General features: G+C 41.1%; 1 protein-coding gene across 1 annotated transcript in view; it reads right to left on the bottom strand.

The window, feature by feature from the left end:
- Positions 1-2,090: 2,090 nt before the first annotated feature.
- PNO1 (partner of NOB1 homolog) overlaps positions 2,091-11,608 on the bottom strand; it is a 12,564-nt gene continuing 3,046 nt past the window's right edge. Inside the window, exons 3-7 of the mRNA XM_025201441.1 lie at positions 9,172-9,255; positions 7,075-7,135; positions 5,343-5,460; positions 3,975-4,045; positions 2,091-3,136 (exon numbers count right to left, since the gene is read on the bottom strand). Of these exons, the coding sequence (XP_025057226.1) occupies positions 3,069-3,136; positions 3,975-4,045; positions 5,343-5,460; positions 7,075-7,135; positions 9,172-9,255 (402 nt within the window). The 3' untranslated portion in view covers positions 2,091-3,068. The remainder of the gene's footprint in view (positions 3,137-3,974; positions 4,046-5,342; positions 5,461-7,074; positions 7,136-9,171; positions 9,256-11,608) is intronic.

Genomic DNA, 11,608 nt, shown 5'->3' with positions numbered 1-11,608 from the left:
ATTTGGCCAAGTTAAAAGCCTTTGGGGGAGAGAGATGACTGTTTAGATATGATTATTAACTTAGCAGCTAAAATGTCCAAAGATGCCATCTGCATGAAGAATGTTTTACATCCCCTGCAGCTGACCAGACTCTATATACCACTGAAGGACTGCAGATCTGGACTCGCTTGTTCCTTGCATATGTAAGCTGGACACAGAGCAGGCAGGGTCCCTTGCTCTCCCTGGCTTTCCATGCAGGCACTGTGGAAGAAAGGCATGTAACATAAAGGCAAGAGGAGAATAACCAAATTTAAACCAGGATGAGGTAAAGGAGTAAATACACGGGCAGAGCTTGGATGACAGGAATGACAGAAAGAACTAGATCTTGAGAAGGGCTGAGACATAAGGGCTGCATCCATGTGGTATGTGGTTCCACAGGCACATCTCTGGTGCCACATACATACCATATGTTGTGTTGATCTCTGCAGTGCAAGGGAGGGAAAAAAAACAGCTGTGCATGTGGCAGCAGTGTGCGCCAACGGAAGCTTGAGTCTGGCCAGCTGGAGCTGAACTTCACTGCAGGTCGAGCTCCACGAGGCAGGATCACTGCTGCTGCAGCCCTAGGAGGCCCCCAGCACCTCAGGTAAAGCTGCTGGACCCAGTAGTGCTGGCCCCAGCCTCTCCTACCCCATCCAGGGTAACTTGTCACATGCCAGTACACATGTGGCACAGGTGTTCCCTGGGGAACCAAACATTCATGCATGTCTGGACAGCCAAGGAGGAATTTGTCACGGTCAATGACTGCTGCATAATTCCCTCTAGAACCTAAGGGGCTGGAATATCTCTCTTGCCAGCAATTATTTGTGAGCCTACTGGCTACCACTGTGGGCTCAAAGAATAAGCTACCTACCAAGGCTATTGCCTCCTCGTACAGAGGTCCTGCCACTTGTACTGAGTGGTAGATCTCCTGTCTGTCATCCAGCCTCTAAAGTTTTAAACCCTGCTGATGGGTATCAACTTAATATTCGTTTTTCAGCTTGTTAAAAACCTAGCATATTAATACATAAGAGCTGTTGAAGGTCAGTTATAATCAAGCACTCAAAAGGATGGAAACAGTTGATGTTGCCTGTAGAATCCTTTTTGTCCCTTTTCTGCATATGCACTAATATTATCTCTTTTCAACCAAGTCTTTCTCAGTGCATGGGATGAACCTGCTCAGTGGATGAATCAGGGCTATGTAATGAAAGCACAGTTGTTAAACTCCCACCTCCATCTTTCATATAAGTCTGAGGGATGTATAGTGAATACAGCTCAGGATTACATGGCAAGAGATGAACATCAAATAACATTTAAAACCACTTAGCTGCTCACTAACAGAGAATAATTATCCAAGGAGGGTCTGAATCTTAACAGTCCATGTTTTGTCTTACCTGATCATTACTCAAGCATGGTGCAGAACACCACCTATATGCAGAGAATTATATTAGATAATGTACCTACTTAAGGGCTGAATCAAAGTGAGCAATCTCTAATTGCCCTTCTCTAACCATCCCAAATTCTGCACTACCCTTTGCAATGCAGTAAGTAGAACCAAACACCAAGATGAGCTTTCACCAGCACCTGCATATCATGCATCTATTATCCCTGCTTATCCCCTTCCCTGCACTTTCCCAGAAAAGTATGAACAATGGACCTTATCAGAATCTGTTTGCTGCTGCTGCTGCTGTTCCACTTAACTGCAAGTTTACTATTTCATGTCTTCTGGACTTGTTTAGACCACAACAAAATTCTGTCTCTTGCTTCATGAGTAACAGCTGCCTTGAAGAACTGTCAAAAATCTTCAGGTCTTCTTTATCCACTACATTTTTGATGCACTTCAACTCACACATGAACAGGCATAATTAACCTTTTTCCATACTATCCTAGTTAGGTGTCACCTACTCCACTTTTATGAAACTACAAAGGAAGAGAAAAGGCTCCCTAATCCAATGCTTCCTCTATTGCAGGAGGGCCTGTTTTAAGCATAGCTGTTACCCCACAACATTCAGGAATAGAAACTCCTCTCTCTCTTCTCCCCACCCCCCAAGGGTAGTAATTATAAGCTGCTCAACCACATACCTACCTACCCTCAAAATTCTTGGAACTGCACCTCCTGGCCTTGGAACTTACCATTCTTTAAGCCAGTGGGAACCAATTTCTCTGGCAGGTGCGCCACAAATTAGCCCCAAGCCCACACATGCCATTCCACTCCCTTCCTCTGCCTGTGCCACTTACAGCACACATGCCACAAGTTGTTTACTTTTGCTTGCTCTGGCACCTGTATCTTTATCATCAAACAAGAAGCAATAACCCCACAGCCATCTGTGAAAACAAGTGTAAAAAAAAGTTGAGAGCAAAAAAACTAAAATTGGATGTTGTTATTCAACAGGTTGTATCCAAGTAAGAAACTAATTTCCCTGTTCCAAAATGGAATCAGGAAAATGAGACAGTTTGGAGTCACTGCAGCTTGTGTGAAGTATAAGCATGTATTTTTTTTTTATCTTCCATTCAGGGTTTCACAGACTTCTGAGGTCATGCAATACAGTAACACAAAAAGATTTGGTCTGAAGCTAAGACATGCAGGCTCCTGCTTCTCCATGTCTCAAGAATTTCATTTTACATATCAACACTGACTTTATTGGAAGACTCAAGCATGCACCTTTACAATCAACTGAAGAACTCTGAAGAACCCTGAGTTTCCAGCACTTCATTGTTTCCTTCAGAAACCAAAGACATTTCCAGCTCATAAGTATTCTTATTTCAGTGAAAAGTTCAGTCATATTTATAAATTATAAGGAGTATAATCTGTAATGATCACATACAGGGTTTTGTTAAATTACTTAAATATTGCATCAAAAGGTCAGACATTATGCCTGAAAGAACAGACTGCAAAAGGAGTCCTGTTTTCTTCTAATCTTCCAAATCAAATTGAAGGAGGTTAGGCACTGTTCCTGTTAATTTCATACACATCAGTTGTGTATTAACATCTTCAGCTTCTTTACATTGGTACACAGTCCCAAATTAGAGTCCCAAGTTTGAGTCCCAAGATCTCAGAATCTTTCAGCTGCTCTGCTAGCCACAGCCCTGATATTGCCATAAACTTTTGATGGAGGGCTTCCTGCAGGGAAGAAAGATGCACAGTTGTAGGATGATTCATGGATGAATTACAAATATTGGTACAAATTATGCTGTCAGATTAAGGGTTTTTGGACACCTGGACATTTCAATATTACTACTAAGAGAATTTGCTCTGAGCAACAATAAGATGCTCCAAAGTTTCAACTATGCTCCAAAACCATACATGGAAGAAATATCAGCCTTTCACCTGAGAATGACAAGGGAAACACCCAGGGTCAGACAACAGATTCTGGTATAGAAGAGAGCAGCTATAAGATGGTGGAGCTTTGCAGATAGTCGTGGAGTGAATTATGGAACTGCAATTTACAAATAACGTCTCAGCAAAATTCCTGGCTGAAGCCAGATGCTTATGATTACTAGAATGGCAATTCAGAGATCTGGACACTGTTGAGCTGTTACCAATTTTGCATTTGTTAAGCAGAATTGCCCCCACCCAGGCCAGGTTATCTGTCTTGGCTTATTCTGTCCAATGAAACCAGAGTTTGGTTCAACACACCATTCTCTAGTCTACTTGTAGCAGAGGAATTGGGAGAGAAGAGCAGGGAGACATCCTGCAACAGAGAGAGCACTTCATGTCATGCAAGGACACCAAGCATCTAGGAGCAGACCAAGCCCAACAGAAGGAAAAGCCCCTGAACAAAGAGGAATGGTGCACCATCTCCAGAGGTAAGAATGACCTGGGAGTCGAGCTCAGATTCAATTATGCTCAGAAAGAATAAAGTCCTTCTTAAAGCAGCCATGGCTGCAATACTCCCAGTTGTACAAGACTTAATTTAGCATTTTCAGAGAAGAAACAAAAGTTGGATAACAGGACTTACCTAAAATGAGATTGCAAATTGCTGTTCGTGCCATCTTAATATTCTGAAAAGATCCTAAAATGTGAACTTTCCTGCAATAAGCAACCAAAATGCTGCAAGTTATTTATTTTGGAAAGGCTATTCCTTGCACACAGTTCATGTTACAGTACTCAACTACATTTGAGATTCAAGAATTAAATACACTTTTGAATGCACCCATTTCTTCTTCCTTTGCTTCCACTCTTGCAGCTTCAAATCACAACCCTGGAAAAGCATGAGGTTTGACTGGGCTGGTATTTCCTTTTGGTTTTACACTACCAACAATAGGTAGCACATCTGTCTGCCAGTATTTGTTATCAAGGTAGGGGTGAAGATGACCCCATTCAATGGCACAGCAGTGTCATGACCCTTGCTTTGAGGACACCAAGAGGACACCCACACTGTCACATGGGCAGTTATATCCAGTAACTGTGTCTTCAAGAGAATCATATCTGGCAGTTCAACCTCCCATCCCCCAGTAAAACTCAGCAAGCATGCCAAAAATAATGAGAAAATACTACCATTTACACTTGAATGCAATTTATGCCTACTCATAGTAGCAGGTGAAGTCACACAGCAGCATCAGGATGCATCGGTGTCACATAACTGTAAATGAACAGTTCTTCACATCAATCAGTAGGTGCAAAACATCAGCAAGTTGCACCCAATGGAACCAGCACCTGGTCTCCAACCCTTGTGGAAGTTTCTCTTAAAGTTCTCAAGCATTTTACATTAGAACACCCCAGTGCCCTGCCGTCTTCAACTTTGCAATGCTATATGGTAACACTTGTATCATCTCTCACCACTAGTGAACTCAGATTGAGTACAGAATAGATTGGAGCTGATGCATTATTCACTTTAAGCACTTAAATTAAGCGCCTTCTATTTTCTCAAACAGAATATAATTTGCATGTTTACATAAACATGGCAGCTAGCTTTAGACCTGTTTTCACTTTTACTGTCTGTCCTTCCTGCAACTTAGAGATCCCAAAATTATAGAAGTTTCTACCCAACACTACTATTAGAACACATCTCACTAGGTTAAAGTTCAACGTCCAGATACTGATGCTAATATTGGCCTCGTCATTGTCACGTAGGTTAAAAATTCAATTGCTTTGAAGCTGCCAGCGTTCATCAGCAGGGAAAACAAGATTAGGAATAAAAGAGCTGACAGAAATGCTTCCACAGGGGTGTTGGCATTCTATTATTCACACAAAACTGTTCCTACCCCACACAAAGGAATAGTTTTGGCTATTGCACAGAGGGAAGATGCTGAAGGATCAAGAACGCGTTTCAGGATTTGCACTTTACTGAAAAAAAACGTGAAATGAGAGGGATGTTTACACTTACGAGTCAGCAAGAACTATTCGTGTCCTGGTTACATTTTCTATTGTGAATTTTGTTTTTCCTCCTTTCCCTGCTATTCTTCCTATTGCTCTTGAAAGGTGGTCTCCTTTCAAAGGCTTGACTTAAAGCAAAAGAAAAATATTTTATTATTGAAACAGCAACACGTATTTCTATAGCACCTTTCAGGGGTTCTCAAATCACTTTACAAACATGAATAGGCTGCAAAATATACCTATGCACACAAAGGGAATTTACCCACAACTGAAATGCACTTACAGAGGGACCACAATTGACCCCTGAGGTGGCTGTGTTTTAGAGGAGGGCGAATTGATCCCTGTGTAGGATTGTAATAGGAATAACTCTCCAAGCGACTGGAGAAGTGAGGTCAATTCCTGCGCAGCTGAGCAAGAAGCAGAGTATGACGACATGGAACTAATGTGCTCACAACAGAATAACTAAAATTAGACGTACCCAGCTTCTTGTACCAGCCTCATCCCCCCATAGTATTCAGAGGCCTTCCAGTAGCATAAGCAGCTCACAACCACCATCTGTCACACCTCATCCCTTCCCTAAGGAAAGGATCATGCACAAAGTATAATTTATGGTTTTAGTGGTGGTTTTGTTTTGAGTTTGCTCCTCAATTAATTTGATGAGTAGAGTGCAGCATAAGACACTGCAACTATGGGGGAGACAAGCAGGGCATCAGTCCCAGATGTTAACTTAGATAGGGCTAGTTTTTTTACTTTGGAAAGATAATAAAGCAATTCTTCTGTTGCAAAGGTTAGGGATCCAGAGTTTCAGAAAATACGTGAAAACAGCACACACAGCTTGCTATTCCCTATAATGCTGATAATGCCACTTAACTAGGTGCTATACACTCACACGGGCTTCCATTAAGATATAAATTAACCTTTTTTGGCCAGAACATCTGAACCTGATACCCAACTTCTCACAACAGACAAAATGCTTCGTATTTTTAAGAGCTACAACCCCACCTTCGTACACCTGGCCAGGACAGTGGCAAATGTTGTTTTGGCCTGTATTGGAAATAACTTATACCCCAGGAGATTTTTTTTAGACCGAACAACAAGCATTAAAGATCTTACTACCCAATCCTCCAAAATAACAGTAAAATAAGAAAGACCTCTCCTGATACTGAAGTGCCCAGACTGACTACATACCAGCTAGACCAATATTTCCACTAAATGAGCTTAAATTTACTGATTCTTAGCTCAAGTGATAACCAGTCATAGGTCAGCTGTTTTCTTACTCTTTAATTTAGAGTAACTGCTGCTTATTCCTAATAAGTTAATACAGAAGATAACTATTATCTTGTGGCAATGTTTAAAACAAAAAGATGGCAGTACAGGTTTGCTAATTAACTATGTGATCCCTTCCATGGGACAATTGTACAGCACCATGCATGGTGCCATTGCTCAAATAATATTCAGTAAGCTTCACCACATACTGGAATCACCCAATTTCTCAGTGCTGTAGCAAGGTCTTGTTGCTAAGAGTGTTTTTTGTCAAACATCATCATAGGGTAACAAATATTTGAAATAGCCTTGTGTGATCTTGATTTATTCTTGTTGACTTATATACGTGAAGCCACAGAACATAAGCCATAATAGATCTTAAATGCTATCTGCATGTATAGAATTTTGTTGTGTGAAAGGGAAAAGAAAACACAATGGCATGAAACGATATTAAAAATATGGCAAGAGAACACACTTACCATCCGTAACTTCAAAGGATTCTAGAAAAAGGTCATCTAATCTGATAAGAGCAAGTGCATCCTAAAATATCAGAAAGGTTGACATTAACACTATGCAAGTTATAATACTGCAGAACAAAAATATGCTTAAAGATCAACATTACAAATTCATTTCCTTTGGACATGTAACAAAACAGATCTCCAAGAGGGCCTCACTAAATGTATCCAACAGCAAAAGCAAAAACCTAGTCTCACTAAAGAACAAGTTTGCTGCAGGTCATGTTTCTGTACAAGGAACCCTGCAAGAGCTTGAGTGACTTAGGATCATAGGAAAGAAGGACTGAAAGAGACTTCACAAAGTCATTTAGTTCTGCCCCTCCTCAGGCAGGATCATACTTGACTAAAGCATCTCAGCCAAGTATCTGTCTAACCTGCTCTTGAACGTTTCCAGGGATGGAGATTCCAAAATTTCTTAAAGGTAGCCTGTTGCTATGCTTGACCACCCTCATGGTCAGAAAGTTCTTCCTATTCTCCAACCTAAGTTTCCTCTGCTGCAGCTTGAGGCCATTGGTGCTAGCCTCATCTCCTACAGCCACAGAGAAAAGCCTATCTCCACCTTTATAACTGTCCTTTCTGAATCTGAAGACTGTTATCAAATCCCCCTCAGTCTTCTCTTCTCCAGACTAAGTAACCCAGCCTTTATTCATAAGTCAGCTTCCCAGGCCTCTAATCAGTTGGTTGCTTTCTGCTGGACTAGCCAATCTGTCCATATTTTCTTGAAGTATAGGGCCCAAAACTGGACACCAGGTGAGACCTCACTAGTGCTGAATACAGCAAAAGCATCACTTCTGGTAATGCAATCCAGACACTGTTGGCTTTTTCTGTAACAAGAGCATACTGTTGACATACATTTATCTACTGTAATCCCCAGGTTCTTCTCTGTAGTATCGTGGCCTAGATCGTACTTATAAAAATAGATAAGATGCTTATTTCCCTAAAAAGTTAATCCTTTTCAAAAAGTACAAGATGCACCAGTAAGGCAGAATTTTTTAAAATATTTTTTTCCTATGGAAGATAAGTCCAAAGAGAGTCAAACTATCTTTTGGGTATGGGTTTGAAAACTGTATGGGTGTGTACACACACACAACTTAACCATTTTTATAGAACAGACGTAAATAAAAACTGCATCCCTAAATGGCACCCCAGAAGAAATCTAATATGAGCCAACTTACCTTGGATCTTAACTGAAACTGTGATTTTCAAAATCAGAAAAGAAGAAACCTTGATTTAAGTAACTGATTTTAATCTTCTATAGTATTTGTATATTTTTATTATTTTCCTAAATGGTCACCAACTAGTCAGAATCAACCCTTAAAAACAATGATATACAAATAAATGTAAAACTTTATTCTGACGTGGATTTAGAACAGCCTTCAGATTAGCAAGAAGTACAAATTTAAGCCACTTTACAACTGAAAACACATTCAAATGTTTATATTTTATTATGCTAGAAAAATGTGAAGTGACATTTCCTATTTACTAGGTGTTTTGGGTTTTGTTCTGTTTTACTTTTTGTTTGTAGTAATCTGTTTCTGGAAAGAAACTGGAATTTAATAAAAGATGCAAAAGAAGTCCATGTTTCAGCTTTTTCAAGCATTAAAGCTACGTTAAGCGTCCTGGACACACACAAAGTTTATCAAAAGATATTTTCCCTTTAAAACTAACTGGTTTATTTAAAAAAGTAGTATTATTGTTGTCCATCAATTGAACTGTTTTTTTCTTGTCACCATGTTCTTCAATATTTAAGAATTAGTAGACCTCAGCCTTTTGGAAAAGAAGCCACTTTGCTTTTTTCAACTCTCAGTCAGTTTCTTACCTTCTAATGATTTAATAAACCAAAATGAAAAAGCTGAAATGAAATCAATTCTCTGTGCACCTGCAGAAGGGGCAACAGCTGTCAAAGTGGTTTATCATTTCAGAGAACTCTAGTTCCAGGTGCTGAACCAATGACTTCCCCTAGCTTAGTCATCTGACTAAAGGCTAAGGACTCTACACAGGAAGGCAAATACAGATTTTAGACAAGGGGACTCGTTCACACTCTGGTCGCTGACAACTCACCTCAACTTGAAATCCAAGAATAAATGCTTTCACAAAGTCAGCTGCTTTTGTCAAAGCGCTCAGATCCTTTGTCTCTTTACAAGTCTGCAAGGCAAAAATTATAGATGCAAATTAAGAGCACATAGTGGGAATGTAAACATCCACCTAATATCTCCTTGTTCTTACTCGTATCTCCTTGTTCTTACTCATTAGGCTGAAATACTGCAATAACCCTAGCCATCCACCATAACATCTGATCTACTAGTGGCGTTCAACGATCCCAATATTCTGTGCCTCCAAGAACATGCAGCAGATCACCCCAATCAATGCTTGGAATTCTTTCTCCACCCAGTCAATAGATGCTGCTTGAACACTCTTCTGCCATGATGTGAAAGAACGGAGGTTTTTGCAGAATCCCCTGGAACATAACCCAAGTCATACCAAAACAAACAGCAACCTGAGAAGCAAGGAGCAGGGAAGTAGAGATATGGTCAGCTTGAAGGCCACGTGCAGTATGTTATGCTTACCAAACTATCACACAAATCTTGAGACTAGAACCTCTGCCATCACCCCTCCCAATGCAATGCTTGTGCAGTGGGCCTCCTACCAACTATCTCCACCCCAGATTTTCCCCAAATTCTGCCTAAAAGTTCAACCAGGATAAATTCAAGCTAATTAATTTCTGTACACCGATGAGATTTTAATTTGGAGCATCATCCATTAGGACCCAACACTTAAGACCTTTAGATCAAGAAAAAACGAGAAATGTGCAGTCATAGAGAAATTGCTCTCTCTCAGATATATGCTCTAGATCAATACAGAAATTGATCCAGATAAGGTGTTACAGACACTGTCATGCAGGGAGTCAGACTAAATCATGATAACTATGGGCCTTAAATGTTATGGAATGTCAGGAAAAAACATGCAAGAATGAAGGTTTGGACAAAGGGGGTGGCAGGTCAAAGGAAGAGAGATTTGTGAATCAAAGAAAAAAAAGATGAGGAAGAAGCCTTGCGCAACTTCTAACAATTGAAATATTGTGAGTGCAATCTAAAACACAGAAAGAGAATCACAAAAGTCACAGAAGGGCAAAATTTCAAAGCAGCATGTGTGACAGAAAAAAATAAAAGAAAATAAAATAAGATAACTGATTAAGGAGGATGCACATGGACTATGACAGCAAATCTCAAGGCTTGAAGAGTATCATTAAAGAAAAGCAAAAGCATGTCAAGAGAGTACAGGCAACAGAAACAAGACCAAAGAAAGCAAGGAATGCAGCTGAACGTGAATCATTTGAATTTAAAGGTGCAGGAAGAAAAAAGCCGGACAATAATGGAAAAATGAGATGGGATAAAGATAGGTGTTTCTTTTCCACTTTCTTTTTTAAGATGGGGAGGGACAGAAGGAGGAGTATGCAGGGGATGCCCAACAGAGAACAGAAGGAATCTGGAGATAGGTGCATATGCATGTCCAGCAAGCTGAGGAGACAAGTTAGAATGCGGTCACTGACTTGGGAGAGAGCAGATCTGGTGAGATTTTACCCATTTTCTGGACAGAGGCAGCATCGTTTTTTTTAAATGACCTTACACTTACATACCAGCACTGGTGGCTGTGTGGCAGTGTTCTTGCCTACCATGTGGGAAATCTGAGTTCATGCCCCAGCTTTGGTGACTTGGGGTGAGTGAGCTAACAAGGAGATATTCCTCTTGTCCCAGAGGACTGGAAAAGGGCCAATGTGGTCCCCATTTTCAAGAAGGGGAGGAAGGAGGACCCAGGCAACTATAGGCCAGTCAGTCTCACCTCCATCCTTGGCAAAGTCTTTGAAAAAATTATCAAGGCTCACATTTGCGAGAGCCCGGCAGGACAAATTATGCTGAGGGGAAACCAGCACGGGTTCGTAGCAAGTAGATCATGCCTGACTAATCTAGTCTCTTTTTATGACCAGGTTACAAAACATCTGGATGCAGGAGTAGGGGTTGACATCGTTTACTTAGACTTCAGGAAGGCCTTCGATACAGTATCCCACACCATACTGGTGAACAAGTTAAGAGGCTGCGACTTGGATGACTACACAGTCTGGTGGGTGGCGAACTGGCCAGAGCAGAACTTTCCAAACTGTGTGCCGCGACACATTAGTGTGTCGGCGGCAGTGTGTAGGTGTGTCGCGCGAAATGCAGAAAATTTTGCGGAAGGGCACCGCGGAGCTCCCTTACTCGCGTCTGCTTCCCTTGGCCCCTCCCCCGGAACTGAATTACTGTGTCGCGAAATGATGCATGTCTAAAAAGTGTGTCACCAACATGAAAAGTTTGGAAAGCTCTGGGCTAGAGGGTTGCACCCAGAGAGTTGTAGTGGATGGGTCAGTATTGACCTGGAAGGGTGTGGGCAGTGGAGTCCCGCAGGGCTCGGTCCTAGGACCGATACTCTTCAATGTCTTCATCAGCGACTTGGATGAGGGAGT

This window comes from Alligator sinensis, unplaced genomic scaffold (assembly GCF_000455745.1).
Source record: "Alligator sinensis unplaced genomic scaffold, ASM45574v1 scaffold939_1, whole genome shotgun sequence".
Lineage (NCBI taxonomy): Eukaryota > Metazoa > Chordata > Crocodylia > Alligatoridae > Alligator > Alligator sinensis.
Note: the sequence above shows the minus strand (reverse complement) of the source record. Positions and strands in the feature narration are given on the sequence as shown.